Source organism: Gopherus evgoodei, chromosome 3 (assembly GCF_007399415.2).
Source record: "Gopherus evgoodei ecotype Sinaloan lineage chromosome 3, rGopEvg1_v1.p, whole genome shotgun sequence".
Classification (NCBI taxonomy): domain Eukaryota; kingdom Metazoa; phylum Chordata; order Testudines; family Testudinidae; genus Gopherus; species Gopherus evgoodei.
Window position 1 is genome coordinate 76240222 of NC_044324.1, and position 20172 is coordinate 76260393.

The window sequence follows — 20172 nt, forward strand, 5'->3', positions numbered from 1 at the left end:
GGAGGGCTGTTAGGATTGATCTAGGTAATGCAGCATCTACACGCGCACTGCATTGACCTCCATACATTGACCTTGGCTCAATTATGCTCAGGGAGGCAGTATTATTATGTTGGCCTAATGGGCAATTTACATCAGGGTGAGACAAATTTAAACACAGAAATGCAAAACTAGGCCAACACAAGGCAGCTTACATTGACATAACTTTGTAGCGTAGACCAGGCCTCGGTTATATTGGCTCTACCCTGATAATAGGAGTAAAAAATAATAATAAACCTATTTTTACCAATTAAATAGATAAAATTTGGAATACATACAAGGAGTAATGTTTAAGCTGTCACATTTACATTGCCATTTGAAAAAAACAACAACTGTGCTTAACAGCAAGACTTCAAGTCTTTCATGCTTACCTCATCACTGTGACAGAACATAGGGGTAAAAACATTCTCTAAGAGGGAAAGAACATGTTCATACGCTTCAAAAAGACATCGCATAGTTTGAAGTTTCACAACATCTACATATTCACCTTCAGCAACTGCAGAAAAAAAAATCTGGTTGTGAATATTAATTGGATGTGCCCTTGTTGTTCATAAAGTTTTTCTGACTTTTACAGGTCTCAGTCTCAAATTAGTCTGTATAAATTCAAGCAGGAAGCATCCAAAATTTTTCCAAGTGCTTGATAAAGCACGATTTAAATACATTATCATTCATAGAGAACAATATGCAGGGGACATCCAGTGATAGGAGCCAGGAGTATATGCATTTTTGAACACCACTGGTTTGTTAATGAGATTGCATGGTTATGATAAAATTAAAGTTATTTATTGTTTGGATTGACTAGGATTTTTTTTAGTCTGACAGAATGCTTTATAGATTCCAGTATAAATTCTTGATCATTCCTTTCAATCTCAAACTTACTTCTTTGAATCTCTTCCACGATAAAAGGATCAAATCTAATTTTGTCAATACTTTCATCCAAACAATAGGTTTTGTAGATTTTCTGCACATCTTCATGAAGAGACATTTTTTCAGTATCTGATAATTCCGGTTGCAAAATTCTGTCATTAAATTCCTCTGGAAGGTGGGGGAAAGAAAATGCATTTGTTGATCAAATTTAGCTAATATAAATGGTGGCACCTTAAAGTGGCACACAGGTCAGCCATCAGGGCATGTCTACACTGCATTCAGGATGTGTGATTGCAGCATACCTGAGCTACCTTTGATCTAGCTAGATCAAGAACAGCCGCAGTAACAACAGTAGTGAAGCCATGGTAGTGCAGGTGGCAGCACAGGATAGCTCTGTCTGTGCAAGAACCTGGGTACATACTCGAGTGGCTGCTAGCTGCCTTGGTTACATCTACACCTGCTGCAATCATGCCTTCCAACACCAGTGTATACCCTCAAATACCTTTCCAGCAGATATGGCTATACATAAAACCTTAAAATGTTTTAAAATTTATGACCAAGCTGATAAACTGCATTAAAGATTTTAGTGTTAAGTTGTATTAATACTTTGGTTTAAATCTAAAAGTTATATAAATTGATCCATAAAAATAAGAGCTGCAATAAAACTAATTATTCCCTTCCACAGTAAAATTCACAATGTTCCTTTGGAAGATTATGGGTTACAAACATTTTCATTATTTCCCTTCCGGAAAATAATCTCTACAAGAGAGACTTCTGGTTGTGCCTCCTTGTTGAAAATCTTGCTTACAAACCACAGCCATTGCTCATTCTCTACCATTTGATTCTCAAATGAGTGCTTAGAAAGCTGTGTAACAAAATTTGAATCAGTAATGGCAAAAGGGACACAGCTGCTGAACAAGTTTCAACCTCCTTTACATCCAGCAAAAAAGGAAAGCACACGCAGATGTCAGAACTTTCAGAAATGGTATAAGCTTGAACAGAGATTTTCACAGAATTTTCATAGTCTGCAGTACATCTTTTTAGACAGATTGTAGCAATGGTAAATACAATAGTTTTCTTTTAAAGGAAAATCAAGACATTGTATAATTGACAAGTGCATTTTATTCCTTGTGATGAACATTTTTTAAATAGTCTTCTCAACTAAATAGAAATCCAATTAAATGCAAAAAACCCACAATGAAGCAACATTGTTTCCAAGTTCAGCATTAAAATGTCCGGAAATATTTAAGTAAAAACTGAACACAGAACCTCAGCTCAGTCCTTTACTTCGAGATGCAGTCTTTGACTACAGAATCCACTAATGGACCAGTACCTAAATCACTGTTCAAGTTCAATGAGTACACCTAAGCATACTAGGATAATCTTACCTACAGTCAGACAAAACTGCAACACATGTACAGCCCCTTCCTGTTTCAGAAAGTTCATGAAGCGAAACAAAAGATCTTGCTGTTCTCTAATCTCCCTCAATTCCAGCTTCAGGACCTAAACATGAAGTGGAACATGCAGTTAGCTTGGAGGATATTTCTCAAGCTTTCATTAAAATAAACCTTTTCTAATAGAAGCAATGAAAAGAGCACTGGTAACATGTACAGCACATACAATACTTATTCAAAATCTGTATATAGTGAGTATTTTCTTCACTTACAGATGGTTTTTTATTGCGAGGGTCCGCAAATTTCTGCAAGAATGGAATCAAAGAAGCAGCCGGCTCAGTTGCTTTTTCAGGCTGTAGAAAGAGAGTGTTGACCTACTGAGTAAGATTGACACTGATACATGTGAATCAATTATAAATGTTCTCATTTTGTCAGTACTCACTGGGCTATCATCAATGAATTTGAGAAGCAAATGATTGACAGTATCCTAATGGAAAACACAAACAAATTACAACAAACCAATCTGTTTGAAAATCATTCCATTGCCATCCCAGTTTCTAGCAATACTGACAATTTTCATGTCTTAAAATTGCAAGCATAAGCAGAATAATTAAATAATGATTCTAGCAATTTCTATATGGACACTTGAATAATCTCTATATCTAGATTCTTAAATCAATGAACTTCCCAAATGAGACATGCACAGACAAGTTCTCCATCTTGCAAAGATAAGAGCTCTATTTGTCATTTTAATGCCAATGCAGGCCAGGTGAGTTACAGCAGACTACAGGCAGTTCCACAAGCTCAACTATTCTTTGCCTGCAACCAAGCAGTATTCAGACAGTTGTGATATTTTCTTCCAATTGAAAAGCAAAGATCAGACAAGTGACTTTCTATCTAATCTTTATAAATGCAGTGCCACTTATCTACATAAGCAAGAAGTAAACAAATTTGCATCTATGGGGAGTGGCTTTTAGAAAGGCCTGGTCCACACACAAACATTGTAACTGTACCAGTATAGTTAAAGTGGTACAGTCCCAGTGTGGATTAATGTATATAGTTATAAAAGGTACTTACAAGGGCACAGCTTATTCCTTACACAGCTATTGTAAGTATAACTATTCTGGTAATAAATCATACCTCTAACAAATACAAAAATCAATTTGTAGACCTAGCATAAGTGTTTTTTTTTTTAATTAACGTAGCCAAATAATCACTAAAACCAAATTAACACTGCATCACCAAAAAGATAAGAGAATTGGGTATGGGGTTATTTTTTTCTCTCTAAACCATTAAGCAGTTACCAATGTGAAGTACTTGTTTCACTATAAAGCACCTCGTCATCAGACAAAAAAGAAAACAATGATAGAGTAAACAAAAATTATTTCTACTGCTCCAAAATCTCACTGGGTCAGCTAAGAAGTCCATGGAGGGAAGGAAAACAGAACCAGACAGGATCTCTCTGATAAGCAACGCCAGGGATCTGAGAGGGAAAAAAATGGTATTACATTTTCATCGCAACTCACATTATTACATTACCTATCTCATCCCATTACAAATTATGAAAGTTAATATTTTTGTACTAAAATGTATTTCCTAGTTTAATAAAAACATGTTATTTTAAAGATATTTCAGCACTCCACACATTCAGAATCACAAGATGTCTAAACTGATTCAACACATGGAAACTAAGGGGTAAATACTTATCTTTTCACACAACACCTCATTGCTTAATTCTCAGCACTCTCTTTTTAAATGGTCATGCTTGTGTTTGGAAGCGGGTCCTTATCTCAACATGCACGTTGACTTATTTTCAATACTTAGACTCTGCTGACTACCCCATCCTCCTCCTTTAGTATTTAAACACAGGTTTTCTATTGTGCCAATGAAAGTAGTCTAGATAAGGATCATATAGATCAGGGATTGGCAACCTTTGGCACGCAGCCCACCAGGGCCAGTTTGTTCACCTGTCGCATCTGCAGGTTCAGCTGATCGTGGGTTCCCACTCCACGGAGCCACGGGTCACCACTCCAGGCCAGTGGGGGCTGTGGGAAGCGGTGTGGGCCGAGGGACGTGCTGGCTGCTGCTTCCCACAGCTCCCACTGGCCTGGAGCAGCAAACCACGGCCAGTGGGAGCCACAATCGGCCAAACATGCGGATGCAGCAGATGAACAAACCGGCCCGGCCTGCCAGGGTGCTTACCCTGGCGAGTCGCGTGCCAAAGGTTGCCAGTCCCTGACATAGATTCTTAACTCCTCCAGCTGGGATCTGATATACATTCTTCCTATAAATCCTTCCATAGTACACTTCGACAACCTAAAACAAATGTTGCTCTGAAGATGAGGTGCTTGTGAAGCAGGTGGTCCACTGTTCTATAATCGATGCATCCAAGCACTGCTTACAGAATAAAAGCCTATGTAGTATGAGTGAGTCTGGAGAAAGGGGGGTCAGATTTCAGGAGGGACCTAGTTTGATGCCACACATGGAGCTCAGAAATGCAAGTTAGTGGCCAGCCTGCTACCAGTTGAACATTTACCAAAACTTGCTATACTGATAAGCAATTTTATACTGTTATAACTGCACCACATTAAGGGGTTCCACTGATTTAAGTAAATCATTTTTTTCAATATATTCAGTTAAATTGGTGCAAAAACTGCATGTATAGACAATGTCTCAGACTTCAGTGCTGCCACCTATCTATGCGAGCACAGCTTCCGATGACTTGGGGTGGAGGGGACAGCTTGACAGGCACCAGCTTGCATTAACACCTCCCATACCTGGGGTCCAGTTTTCAAAAATCAACATTGTGTAGGAACTGGACATAAATTCACAATGCATGCATATCTCGCTAATGGGAGACTCATACAGAACAGCAAAAATCATATCTTTTAGCTTTAATAAAGACATTGGTGATTTCCAATTGTAAGAGTGGGTAAGTTGTTGAGAAGCAGCTACTTTTCATTGCTGTTTCCTGCATTATGATCACCATTAGTATACTGAAACAGCATTATCCAGTCCAAATACCTTATGATCTCAATAAGCTTCATCTACTTCAGTGCACCCAACAGAACTTTTCCAATATCTAGAACAAGCATACTAACATATCTCTGCAGTGGGTCCCAGGAAGCAACAATTTATTCTTTTTGTTTGTTTGTTTGTTTTGTATTTGGAGTTTCACTTAAGATCACTAATGTAGAAACAAGGAAACTGAGCAAGTGCTGCTACTCCATCTCCTTTCCCTTCCCCCTAGTTAACAGATACCACAGAAATATACAATCAACAAAAACATTAAGTAAGAATTCACTCTTTAAATTCTACATAATATGCTTGGTACTTACACAGAAAACAAATTCAAAGTTCAAGCTGACACTGTTCTTCACCCAATTTACTACCATTAAGAATTGCAGTGCTACACAACATACAACTGTTGTAAATAGTACAACTTCTAATACATTTGATACCTGCAGTCTGTTGCCTTTGGGGGAAGAATATAAGGGAAAAGAAGTTCAGTAAGTTTTCTTAAATAGTGAAGTTCATCTCTTCGACTCCTCAGAGCCACATGGAGTTCTGGTCCATATTCTTCTAAAGCAGCTTGCTGTAAAAATTCTGCATTTTTCACTGCAAGGAAAAAAAAATGTTTAGCATGTTCTACTCTTTTCCTTCTTACCCTTGTCAAATAATGAGTGAGGAGATTTCTTTTCACTTCAATATGTGACAGCAGTTTTTAACCATTCTTCATCTGCGAACCCCTAACAAATTTCAAATGGAGGTGTTGACTCCTTTGGAAAACTTAGACATAGCCTGCGGACCCGCAGGGGTCTGTGGACCACACACTGAAAACCACTGATACATGACATTATCAAGGTAATATTTTTAACATATGCCCAGGTGTCAAAGATATACAGTTATTACTTTGTGTAAGAAAAAGACACCTGGACATAGGCTTTGAAGTATGGCTCTACTGTGAAAAGACTACATAAAATGTCCACCTTTTTCTGTACAAAATAGTAACTTCTTCATTGTATCAATTCAATATTGTATAGTTTTCAGGATATTTTCGCTTACCATTTAGTGGACAACTTACACTTGGTTTGATTTTTAACTATACAAGAGCTTTTCTCCATTTGCTTTTACCTAAGTTTCACTCTCCAAGGCTAGGCTCTTATTTATTGGTCTGCTCTAAATATAATTTGGAAACATTTGAGACCAGAACTTTTAATTATGTGACGTGCTTCCTATTTAACTTATACTCCAAAGTTGCTTTGGAAGCACGACTGAAGCAATACATCTTTTGTGCTGCTTTTCACTATGTTTAAATTCAAGTTGACCAGGGACTATTTTGTCAAAAGTCTATCATAAATGTATTCACATATCAGTAGCTGTTCTGAAAAAAAAAGAATACTTTTTTCCACAGATAAAACTTCTGCACCTTAATTAGCAATAAACATTTTATAATCCCTTTAAATCACTTTAAGTGCCAGGACTGGGTTGTAATAAGTCAGCACAACAGGTATTAAATAATTCAACATCAGCTCTGTGTCAAGAAATACACTAAAAATGAATTAATTGCAGAACAGAACCTGTGAATTAGAGGGCTTCAGATAGGTGCATTTAGTTTACTAGAATCTGGGCACAAAACAAATCTCTGTTAACGTGTGACTTCACAATCACAAATTATGAAAGTGAGTCAATTACTATAGATCCTTATACAACCTGATGAGATGTAGCTAACTGGCACTGCTGAAAGCAGCAGGAAGAGACACTCTGGAAACTATAAATAAGGAGACAACATAGGAGATGGTAGGGAGCAGTCTGAAATAGAGGAGAGGAAAGAGGGAGAGAAAGAGACCTTGGAGATGAACAGTGTAGAAAGAGGAAAAAAGAAAACAACGGGAAGAGGCCAAAAGAGAACGGGAACCAAGGCAAGGCTTGAAATCCAGATCTCTGAACCATGGTGTTGTATGCAGTAACACTTCTGGGGAAGGGCTTAGGAAACCTTCACATTACAAGGAAGGAGTTATTTTCAGCTATTTACACATTTCCAGCTGAAATTGGATATATCTGTTCTCAGTCAGATAGCAATTTTTCCCCCCAAAATCTCAAAAAAACCCACCCAGAATACGCCATTAGCAAACACAGAAGTGAAAAAAATGCAACTCTTCCGGTAAGAAAAAATATTTGCAATTTTTTTTCTGAACAGCTTTAGCACCTTAGCAAGTGGCCCTGGAAGCTTTAAATTTACTATGATGCACCACAAGATGTACTTCTCATTGTTTGGTGAAAGTTAGATTTGATTTGTCTAAGTTATACTTCATGCAGGCTCCCAACATTCCACTGACACTCTGCAAAAAGAGTACACAACTCAAATGGAAATTTCCATTGAAGGGATCATCAGGATTCCAATGGATGTACAGTAACTCCTCGCTTAACATTGTTGTTATGTTCCTGAAAATGCGACTAAGTGAAACGATGTTAAGTGAATCCAATTTCCCCATAAGAATAAATGTAAATGGGGGTGGAAGGGGTTAAGTTCCAGGGAAATGTTTTTCAAATTCTGGAACACAGCGATGACGATTGTGAGGCTTGCTTGAGGTGGTGAAGTCAGAGGGTGGCATATTTCCCAGGAAATGCCTTATTGCTAAATGATGAACTAGTAATTGGCTGAGCCCTCAAGGGTTAACTTGGTGTTAATGTAGCCTCACACTCTACAAGGCAGCATGAATGGAGGGAGAGGAAACAGCATGGCAGACAAAGACAGACTCACAACGTGTGTGTGAGAGAGATGTGCATTACTCCTTTAAGTACGCTGACCCCATTCTAAGTACACTGCCTTTTTCAAGTAGATCAGCAAGCTGAGATGGCAGCTGCTGCCAGGAAGGTCCCTCCGTCCTGAGCCCTGTTGTGTGTCCCCCCTGCTCTGTGGAAGATGGGGTAAGCAAGGTGCAAGAGCAGAGGGGAGGGGGACACTCTGACATTAGCCCTCTGTTCTCCCCACCCCGCACAGCAAGCAGGAGGCTCCAGGGAGCAGCTCCAAGACAGAGGGCAGGAGCAGCACAAGGCAGTGGGGGGAGGGACAGCTGAACTGCCACACAGGGAACTTAGGGGAGCAGGGAGCTGATGGGGGGCTGCCAGTCCACCCTGGTTCCAAGCCCCCACCTGCCAGCTGCAACAGGCTGCTCTTCCTGCAAGCAGTGGACAAAGCAGGCAGCTGCCAAATGACATTATAAGGGAGCATTGCACAACTTTAAACAAGCATATTCCCTAACTGATCAGTAACATAACAATGTTAACTGGGACGACTTTAAGTGAGGAGTTACTGCACTCACTCATCCTTAAATGACGTGGAGTGAAATTGCAGCATTTAACAAAGAAAGGATTGTGGAATATAACCTGAGAATATGCATACGAAAGAAGGCAAGGCTCCATGGTCCTGCCTTCTTCCATAGGCTATGGACAGGTGCATAAAGAACGGGGCAAAGGTCTCCGTCACACAGATTACACCACTGCTGTACAGAGCATTTTGTTGCTTCCAAGCAAATAGCCAGACATGGCAGAGTTTTCATTTTTCTTTTCAAAGAGCACAGGAAGTTCCATACATAAAGACCACATTTAAGAGAACGTGAAGATTGCAAAGCGAAGCACTGAAAACTCAGGAATGGATGAAGTTAAGGTTGCCTGTGCCACCTTAACTCTATTCTCTTTTGATTATGCAATACAATAGTCTTTAGTAAAGTGATTACGTATTACTTTTTCTGCAGAACCTGTGCTTTATTCAGGCCCCAATTCAGCAAGTAGGCCTACCTAACTTCAAGCATGCAAGTAGTCACACCAGCTTCAACAGCACTACTCACATGCTTCAAGTTAAGCACATTCTTAAGTACCTTGCTGAATCAGAGCCTTAGTGCACACACTAGATGGTGATGTGGTAAATCTGCACAGTGAATGGGTCTGGGTCCAAAGCTTCCCTACCTCATTCACTCCAATAGTTATACAATCTGTGTAGAATGAGACAAGAACTTGGTGGAGATAAAGAATGGTGGTGCTGTTAAGACACGGGACTAGAACCCGGATTCTAGTTCTAGTCCTGCCTCTGCTATACATTTAGTGTGTGACCACGGGCAAGAAACAGCCTCTCTATCCTCATTTTACAGATGCAGAACAGAGGTACAACACTTGCTGACCTTGCAGGGGTGACAATAAATTCAGCAAAATCCTGAAGAATACGTTCCTTATTCAATGAGGGTGTTGGATGGCGTGTAGTGGCTAAGGTGTGGCGAGGCGGGGGGGAATGGGTAAGAAGGGAAGGAACATGCACGCCACATGTTGAATGAGGATATTAAAATAGATTTTAACCCCAAGAACTTCCCTGTTCATTCGCTAGGCACTGTCTAACCTGCACATTGAGGCCTGAAGTCCGGCAGAAAATGTGACTGTAAGTACACACTATTTCAATGCATACACTCACAGGGCAAAGTTAAGGATGCCAGTGCATTATAAGTTACAAACTTGAATTGGTTACATTTAATAAATTATGGCTGTGACTTCACACTAGTTAATAAATTAGCACTGTTTGCAGTTATTTAATTATAGTTTAGTTTTAGTTTAGTCAGTAAGTTATATAACATAGTTTAGTTCAGTTAAATAATATATTCACATATACATGCATCCTTTCATTTATTGTTGCTTACCAGGAATTCACCAGGAATGTCTTAAAAAAATATCTAAGTTTTGCTCTCAACTGGACAGAAAACACATCCCTGCTCCACAATCCAGGCAAGAGACCAGATTTCTAAATTAACTAACTGTCTACATGTTAACAGGCATAAATCAAACAAAAACTGTCTGTGTTCAGCCCTTGTCAACATTTGGCTCTCTGTCCCCAGATAAGCACCACAGCAGAAGGGGGGGGAGGGATGGATTTTTTTAAAAAGTGAAGGAAACAAGAGATTTGAGAATGAACAGATTCGCCAAAGTGCTGGCAAATGTGAAGCATCAAAAGTTTTAGGTTTAGCATTTTAAACTTACAAACCATTTTAAATTTACAAAACAATAAAGGTACATACAAATGTTTCACAATACCTTTCTGCCTGGCTTTAGCTATGACTTCTATATGTTTCATTGCAGCCTTTAGCATTTTCTTTGTTATAACAGATGGAATATCCACCTAAAAGGATAAATTTTAAGTTAAGAAAAAAACCAATTCTCCCTAAGTTATTAAAAGATTAATATGAAAAGTATAGTAATGCAATTTATTAGTAAAATTAAAATACCCATCAATTCAAAAAATAAGATTTGTTTTTAGCAAATGTAACCACAGTAATTGACATGCTCATTTTCATGGTTAATCAAGGTAATTACAATTACCAATTAATACAGTAGAATCTCTATTTTATGCACCATTTGGGGAATAAGAAGTTCATAACGTTAAAAAAAGCAAAATATTGAGCTTTTCAAATTTAGTTATAGTAGATAAGGTGCATGAGTTAATTTATTACTCGTTCAATGATAATGTACATAAATGGTAAAAAATGTATGCAGTGTGCATGTTATGCTCATACATAGGCTTGGCAGAATTCAAATTTTTTATAATTTCAATATCAAAGTTCAATTTTGAGCATTTTTTATTTTCATCTATTTAAATTTTCACAGTTGGAGGAACTTACGGGAAGTGTTCAGACAATGGGTAAAGATCAGACTATTATTTAACCACAGCAGATGTTGAGATTCAATTAGTTAAAGCATTTTCTCTGTTAAAAAACCATGAATTGTCAACATCACATGTCAAAATATATGAAGTAAATATCCTTAAATAAACTTTAATAAGTTTTCAAGGCCCATTTTCCTTACTTTACCCATCGGCAATTTTCTATTATCGATGGAAATACTTTTTTGGCAGTTTGTATATGGTGAAATCAATGTTTACCAACATTTATCGATAAAAATCTAATCCTTCCAAGTCTTGTCATACAGTACTGTATGTACATACTATGCTGTAGTGTCCTGCAGTAACTAGTGAAATAAATCACTGATTTTTATTTGGGGGATAAAAATGGTTCATATAACTGGTTGTTCATTATGATTGCTGTTTATAAATTTGGGGTTCTACTGCATTTAGGCCTGGTCTAAACTGGGGGAGGGGAGATCGATCTACGTTGCACAATTTCAGCTACTTGAATAACGTAGCTGAAGTCAACATACTTAGATCGACTTACTGTGGTGTGTTCACTACAGTGAATCGACTGCTGCTGCTCCCCCGTAGACTCTGTCTGCGCCTCTTGCCGAGCTGGAGTACAAGAGTTGACGGGAGAGTGCTCGGGGATCGATTTATCGTGTCTGGACTAGATGCAATAAATCGATCCCCACTGTATCGATCGCAGCCCACGGAGCCAGCCAGTAGTGAAGACATACCCTTAGAGTATCCAACAAAAGTCCTAAACATCTTTAGCATATTTACTATCAAAATGAAAATCTGTTGAAGTGTACACCTGCAGTAATAATAAATCTTAACTCAATCATTTCAGAATCAATTTAAATGAAACCTCAAGTTTATTCCACAAGGGCTGTTCTGGCCACTATCAAGGCAATACGCACTCTCCAGCTTTGGCTCCTGAGCATTAAGGCCAACAAGGACCAGGAGCAAAGTGAAGGCCAAATTCAGTCCACAGGCAGAGGGTATTCTGTGTCACTCATGCAAGTTCCTCAAGCCAACCAGCCACAGAGTTCCAGAGTGCCGAGTCCAGCCCTTCTCATGCATAAAAAGAGCATTTAGGAGAGCCAATAAAGGGGGGAGGGGGGAAATGTGAGCGCTACCTTTCTCCTGATATTTGAAACCAAGATGATTTTACACTACAAAATCTAAGCTAAATAAAAATTTAAAAACTGTAATGGGTGGGATTTGTCCTTATTGTCTCGTCTCCACTCATTTTAACTCTTGTGTTTAAATACATTTAATCTGAGATTTAGAAATATTTATTCCAAGCAATTAAAAACAAGCAAAGTCTTATCAACTAAGGCACAGCGCTTCAAAAAGTGACTGAGGATGTCTGCACTACAGAGTTAAGTCGACTTAAGTTTTGTCAATGATCATAAATCACTTTAACAACATCGGTGGAACACGCCCACACAATGCTCCTTGTGTCGGCTGAGCATGTCTGCAGTCGTTGCTCTTGCATCGATAGAGAAAGTGTTGAATTGTGCGTAGCTATCCCACTGCGCAACTCATTACCCTCTGTCACCCTCAGCTGCTGGAAGCTCTGCGAACAGATCACAGTGCAGCACTGGACTGTGCTCACTGCCCCATGATGCAGGTCTTTCCATCCCATCATTCCGTGGGCTTCCTTCGTTTTGTGCCGTGTTTCAATAGACCTCCATCTCTGCCCGACAGCATGGATCCTGAGCTGTTGACCATTGTGATGAGCATTATGAATACAATGTGGCTGGTCCTGCAGTATTTCACGAGCTGAGAAACAGAGGCCCACCCTGATGTCTGCCATGGAAATGAATCATTCATGATTGTTGCTGACATTCATGGACCAGCTTGCCATGGTGGACCTTCAGCACTGGACTCGAGAAACAAGCACCGAGTGGTGGCATCGCATCATGATGCATGTATGGGATGAGCAGCAGTGGCTGTAGACTTTCAGATGTGCAAAGTCACCTTCCTGGAACTGTGCGGTGCTTTCCCCAGCACTGCAGTGCAAGGACACCAGAATGAGAGCTGCCCTCACAGTGGAAACGCGAGTGATGATTGCTGTGAGGAAGCTGGCAACTCCAGTCTGCTACCAGTCAGTCACAAATCAGTTGTGAGTTAGAAAGTCCACCGCAGGGGCTGCAGTGATGCAAGTGTACATGGCCATTAATCGCCTCCTGCTACAAAAGACTGAGATTCAGTAATGTCCAGGAAATAATTGATTGCTTTGAGGCAATGGGATTCCCTACCTGCAGCAGGGCAATAGATGGAACACATCCCAATTTTGGCCCCCAACCATCCTGTACATCAACCAAAAGGGATACTTCTCCATGGTCTTGTAGGCACTCATGGATCACTGAGGCCGTTTCACTGATATTAATACCGGGTGATCAGGGAAGGTGCATGATACATGCATCTTTCAGAACACTGGACTGTATAGAAAGCTGCATGCTGGAACACTCTTTCCAGACCAAATGATTCCAATGGGAAACATGCAAATGCCCATAGTGATCCCTGGAGACTCCGCATATCCTTGCTCCCATGAAGCCTTACCACTGGGAACCTAGGCAGCAGCAAAAAGCACTTCAACAACAGGTTCAGCAGGTGCCAAATGATCACTGAATGTGCCTTTGGCCGATTAAAAGGCTGCTGGCACTGTCTTTTTGGCTGGTTAGACCTCAGTGAGGAAAATATTCCGATGGTCATTGTGGCCTGCTGTACTCTCCATAATATTTGCAAATCAAAAGGGGGAAAAGTTTCCCCAGAGGTGTGCTATAAGGCTGATCGGCTGGCCACTGATTTTAAGTAGCTAATACAAGGGCAATTAGGAGGGCATGGCGGGAGGCTATTCACATCAGGGGGGCCTTGAAGGAACATTTTGACAACAAATCCCAGTAACGTGCCCATATGAATGCATTCGGCCAGGCAATGTTTACTTGCCATCACGAATTACCTGGGTCATGCTTGCTTCTTCAGCATTAATTGCAAGGAGCAAATATTCTTGCCAATATGTTTCAATGTCAGCACTGAATGATTTACATATGTGTATCTGTTTTTCACAAATAAAGACATTTAATTTCAAAGACACAAGTTTAATAACAGGATCAAACAAATGTTTGGTCAAACAGGGGACATGACAAAGAACAGTCTCATGGTTAGGGCTCTCACAGCTGGGTGTAACTCCAGCTTTCATTGGGAAACCAGTCCCCAGACATGTAGTGCACAGGTACTGTGAGGGACTGGGAACACACGATGAATGCATTGGGGGAGTTTGTGGAAGGCATGGACAGGAGTTCTGTCATGGCTGAAGGGGGAGTCAGGCACAGATCTGTTGTGATTGCAGGCTAATGAAGGACTTCAACACCTCTGTCTGGTCATTGAGGTGCTTTATCATCCGCTCCTGCCCCTGTGTACTTTCCTGGCAATCCAGGCTCAGTCTTTCAGTGTCTCTCTCCATGCTCTTGTTTCACTCTGTGCTGCAACTGTTGACTGCAGCGCCTGGAGAAACATATACTCCTTTTGGGTCGGTGCCTTATCTGATGGAGGTGCTCTGCTGGTATAGAGGAGGGTTCTCAAGGGCACATCTGCAGAAAGCAAACAAACAATGAAAAGAGACAGTACTGTGAGTGCACTCACCGCTATGAATCACAAAAATTACACCTCTTTCTCACTGTCCCTCGGCTAGCACACAGGTCTCTGCAAGTCCCAATTATGGTTAGTTCGTGGGGAAGAGGGAAAATGGCAAGGGGGAAGCGACAAACGGTGGTTTGGGAAGGGGGTTACTTTAAATGGCTAGGGAGCCTCTTCTGAATACTGGTATCCTTTTCCACAGGCTAGGGAAGTGGTTCCCAAACTTGTTCCGCCGCTTGTGCAGGGAAAGCCCCTGGCAGGCCAGGCCAGTTTGTTTACCTGCTGCATCTGCAGGTCCGGCCGATCGTGGCTCCCACTGGCTGCGGTTCGCTGCTCCAGGCCAATGGGGGCTGCCGGAAGCAGCGGCTAGTATGTCCCTCAGCCCGCACCACTTCCAGCAGCTCCCATTGGCCTGGAGCAGCGAACCGCAGCCAGTGGGAGCCACGATTGGCCGAACCTGCAGACGCAACAGGTAAACAAACTGGCCTGGCCCACCAGGGGCTTTCCGTGCACAAGCAGTGGAACAAGTTAGGGAACCACTGGGCTAGGGTAATCAAACCCGATATCTCACTCCTAAGGGCCATGTAATATGTAAGGAAGCATCTCCTGCATGTGTGTGGCTTCAGACTGGCTCCATATACTTCTCACCTGTGTGCCGCTTTAGTCCCTGCAGAAATAATTGCTGGAGGGCTGGTCCACACTACAGGGGGGAAATCGATCTTAGATACGCAACTTCAGCTATGTGAATAACGTAGCTGAAGTCGAATATCTAAGATCGGATTACTCACCCGTCCACACAGTGCGGGATCGATGTTCACAGCTCTCCCTGTCGATTCCGGAACTCCGTTGGGGTTGATGGAGTTCCAGAATCGATATAAGCGCGCTCGGGGATTGATATATCGCGTCTAGATTAGACGCGATATATCGATCCCCGAGCAATCGATTTTAACCCGCCAATACGGCGGGTAGTCTGGACGTGGCCGGAGAGCGCGGCAAAGTTTCCTACAGTGGGGGCAGAAACAAGGCAGCTCTCCCAAGGGACCTTCAGCAGAGGATTGCCGAATACCTACAGGAAAGTTTCCTAGAGAGCACTATCGAGGATTCCTCAGACATCCCTGTGTACATTAACAAAATTTTCCACCATGGCTTCACTGCATAGACGGACAGCCTGTTATTAATTTCTGTCCCTTATCCCTCTTCTACCATATAACAAAGTACATGAGAGCTCAATCTCCTCTCGCTGTGCAATATCAAAGCAAAATGCATGCTTACCAAAGCTCCCCTCTCCTGCTTCCTGCACTCAAGAGCCAGAGTGCTGGGACTGGCTAGACCTCTCTGGAGTGGAAGAGGTCCTGACTCGCCACACCACCAGATGACCCTGCCGTGGGCTCCACATCATCCTCCGGCTCCACCTCCTCGTCCAACACTTCATCAGGGTTGAGTCCACTGGCTGCTGCCTCCAGTTCCTGTTAAGTATCCACGGGGCTCTTGGTGGTGAAGGTGGGGTCACTGCTGATGGTGTGCAGCTTCTTATAGAAGCAGTGTGTCTTCGGCACCTCACCAGAGCAACAGTTGGCCTCCCTTGCCTTCTGGTACGCCTGCCTCAGGGCCTTGATTTTAGTACAACACTGCTGAGCCTCCCTCTCGTGCCCTTTCCCTTGCATGTGTCATGGTATAAATCCCCAATCTGAACCTTAGAGTCCAAAAGATGGGGACCAGCATGAACTCCTCTAAGCTTAATTACCAGCTTAGATCTAATAGGCTGCCACCAACCAGGACTTACAGTGCCTGGTATACTCTGGTCCCCCCAAAACCTTCCCTGGAGACCCCAAGACCCAAATCCCCTGGATCTTGACACAAGAAAAGTAAACCCTTTCCCCCACCGTTGCCTCTCCCAGGCTTCCCCTCCCTGGGTTACCCTGGAAGATCACTGTGATTCAAACTCCTTGAATTTTAAATCACAGAGGAATTCCACCTCCGCCCCTCCTCTCTCCCACCAATTCCCTGGTGAGTACCGATTCAATTTCCTTTGAGCCTTAACAAGGGGAAAATCAATCAGGTCTTTTAAAAAGAAAACTTTTAATAAAAGAAAGAAAGAGTAAAGATCATCTCTGTAAATTCAAGATGGTATATTACAGGGTCTTTCAGCTTATAGACACTAAAGAGAAGCCTCCCCCCAGCAAAAATACAATTTAAAATACTTCCAGCAAAATACACATTTGCAAATACAGAAAACAATCAAAAGACTAAACTCGCCTTTTTCCTGGTACTTACTAAAATTAGAACAGAAGAGATTTTTTCAGAAAGATTGGAGAAATCTGCTTACATGTCTGGTCCCTCTCAGAACCCAGAGAGAACACGGACAAAAAAAGAACACACAAACAAAGACTTCCCTCCACTGAGATTTGAAAGTATCTTGTCTCCCGACTGGTCCTCTGGTCAGGTATTCCAGGTTCACTGTTTGTTAACCCTTTACAGGTGAAAGAGACATTAACCCTTAACTATCTGTTTATGACAGCATGCCACTAGCAATCAGCCCATAGGTATAGAAATTCCTACAGCTGGTGTGAAGCTGTTGACTGCATGGCCTCCTCTCTATATATACTCAGCAGATCAAACAGCTCCGGTGTGCTCCATGCAGGAGCACATCTGCTGGGTAAAGCTGATGTGGTCAGCTGAGAAGATGCTGTGTCAACTGTACCGAGCAAACAGGAAGAGGAATTTCAAAAATTCCCAAGCCTTTAAACATGGAGGGGCACATACCTATGTAACTTCAGGGCAGCAGAATTCAAACTGCTGACCAGAGCGGTCATGATGGGCATTGTGGGACACCTCCTGGAGGCCAATTAGGGCAACATAACCAAGTGAGGTGTCTACACTGACGCTACATCACAAAAAGCTCTATGCTGCTTCTCAAGGTGGTTTTATTATATTGGCATAGCAGGGGAGTTACATCAGCAGGAGGAGCATTTTAGTATGTACACATCCACTGTTTTGTTGATATAACTGTGTAGTGTAGACAAGGCTTTAGAAAAGCAATGTAAATCTTCTATCCTTCACAATGTATTGAATTCTCTCTCCTTCCTCACAAAATAAGTCTACAAGAAGCATTACAGTACACCTGAAACTTTCCGAGAAGAAAATGAGTTCTATGTCATTGATCATTTTCACCTGGCTTTTGAGGCATTCAAAATAGATTGCTACAGGAAGGAATTTTACAATTTTCTTTATAAGTTCCATACCAAGTCAGTTTCTAAACCCAGTACATTCAGGGATCTACACATCACAAAACCACCACTCTAGTCTGTCCGCTTCCATATATGTAAATTCTCACACTCTTAATTACATACAGTGAAGTTGTAGCCTTGTCACTTCCAGGAGATTAAAGAGACAAGGTGGATGAGGTAATATGTTTTATTGGACCAACTGTTGGAGAGAGAGACAAACTCTCGAGCTCTTCTTCAGGTCTGGGAAAGGTACTCCCAGCATCACAGCAAAATGCAAAGTGAAAAATTGTTTAGCGTTAAGTAGTTAACATATATTGTAACGGACCATTCCAGGTAGAATGTCCCATTAACACCTCCACAGTCATAGGACAAAGAGCAGGCTAGTGGGTTGCAGATTGTTGTAATAAACCATAAATCCATGGTTTAGTCCATGATTTTTAGTGTCTAGCATAACAACGAATCTAAGCTCCCAGGCTCATCTTTTGAAACTGTTGTGCAGGTTTCCTTTGAGGATGAAGACAGAGGTCAGATATTGAATGATCGCTCTGTGAAAAGCGTCCACCCACAGGTGAGAGGGTGTTTTTGTCCTTTATCATTTTCCTGAGTAAGTTAATTCAAAAGCATAGTGATTACTGTATCTGGTTTCACTCACATAGTTGTTATTAGGACACTGGATGAGGTACACCACATGTTGTGATAGGCCTGGATCCTGAAAGATGTGTTGTAGGGGATGTTGATCACTGTAGCAGAGGAGATATATCTGTAGGTTTCACATCCAATGTTGTGGCAGGGTCTGGTGCCACATTGAGTTGGTGTGTCCTGGTCTGTGCAGAGCTTGCTTTTGTTGATAAGCTTGGAGAAGTTGGGGGGTGGTTTGAAGGCCAACAGAGGGGGTTCAGGAAAAATTTCTTTAAGGATAGGGTCCCCATTGAGAATGGGTTGTTGTAGTCTGATGATACTCTGTATGAGTTCCAGTGTGGGATGGCACGTGACGGCTAGCGGTGAATTGTCACAGGGGGTTTTATTTCTGTACTGAAGCAGTTCTCTTTCGGTATTTCAGTGGCCTGTTCTATGATGCAATCTACTTCTCTGGTGGAGTGTCCTCATCTGGTGTAGGCAGTTTTAACTGTGTTAAGGTGTATAACCTGGACTTTCTCCTTGGAGCATATTCTGTGGTCTCTGAGTACCTGGCTGCAGATGAACAGTTTTCCTGCTGTTTAGGATGGTTATTAGATTTATGAAGGTAGGTATGGTGATCCATGGGGGGTTTCTTGGATATGGCTGTCTGTAGGGTTCTATTGCTGAAACTGATTGTTATGTTCAGAAAGTTGTGGGTGTGTTCTAGAGAGCTTTCAATGGACAGGCGGTGCTTGCTGAAGTTGTGGTGGAGATCTATGAGTGAGTTTAAGCTGTCTGTCCAGAGGATGAAAATATCATCAACATCTCTCAGGTATTTGTCCAGAAATTCTTCTTCAAGTTGACCCATGATGAGTCTGGCATATTGTGGAACCATCCTAGTACTCATAGCTGATCCCGGGGTTTTGACAAAATGTTTGTTGCTGAATGTAAAACTGTTATGGGCAAGGATGAAATGGATGAATCTGGTGACGTGTTTGGGGTGAATATCTGAGGGTTGTCCATTGTTTGGAAAGTATTTGAGGCAGGCAGCTATGCGTCATTGTGAGGGATGACGGTGTATAAGAAATTACATCCACAGTGGTGAGGATGATGTTCTGAGGAAGGTTGTTAATATTGCAGAGTTTATGGAGAAAAATCAGTTGTGTCCTGGAGAAAGCTGGCCCTTTGTGTGGTTTGAGGATAGTTTCCAAGAGTCTTAATATACTTTCAGAAAGAGTGCTGTGGTCCTATATGATGGGTCTGCCTGGGATCCCTTGTTTGTGTATCTTGGGAAGCATGTAGAAGGGCACTGGGGAGGTTTCATGGGGGAGGAGTTTCTCTGAGTTGTTTGAGGAAGGATTAGATATCATTCTTAAATTCCTGGATAAATTGTGGTTTGGGGTTATCTTTGAGTTCTTTATAGTAGGTGGTGTCAGAGTGCTGTCGGTTGGCCTCGTTAACTTAGTCATCACAGGTGAGGACTACAGTGGTGACTCTTACTACTGGTTTGATTTCAAGGACTATATGGCTCTTTTTGTCCAGATTGCAGAGATTTTTTAACAAGCCATTCTACCTTGAATGGTCTCTTACAATATTTGCTAACTAAACAATCTGTTCCATCTTTCATTTTGCTGTAATGCTGTGAGTACTTTTCCCAGACCTGAAGAAGAGCTGTGTGTGGCTCAAAAGCATGTCTCTCTCACCAACAGAA

The 20172-nt window shown here is 41.6% G+C and overlaps 1 protein-coding gene across 4 annotated transcripts in view; it reads right to left on the reverse strand.

Annotated features, from left to right (window-relative positions):
* SNX14 (sorting nexin 14) overlaps window positions 1–20172 on the reverse strand; it is an 86932-nt gene that overhangs the window by 53183 nt on the left and 13577 nt on the right. For 3 of the 4 annotated variants that reach the window (XM_030555872.1, XM_030555870.1, XM_030555874.1), the window contains exons 7-14: window positions 10377–10461; window positions 5759–5915; window positions 3705–3780; window positions 2740–2784; window positions 2570–2650; window positions 2292–2406; window positions 916–1071; window positions 408–532 (exon numbers count right to left, since the gene is read on the reverse strand). In XM_030555872.1, the coding sequence (XP_030411732.1) occupies window positions 408–532; window positions 916–1071; window positions 2292–2406; window positions 2570–2650; window positions 2740–2784; window positions 3705–3780; window positions 5759–5915; window positions 10377–10461 (840 nt within the window). The remainder of the gene's footprint in view (window positions 1–407; window positions 533–915; window positions 1072–2291; window positions 2407–2569; window positions 2651–2739; window positions 2785–3704; window positions 3781–5758; window positions 5916–10376; window positions 10462–20172) is intronic. The other variant, XM_030555873.1, reaches the window with a different exon arrangement.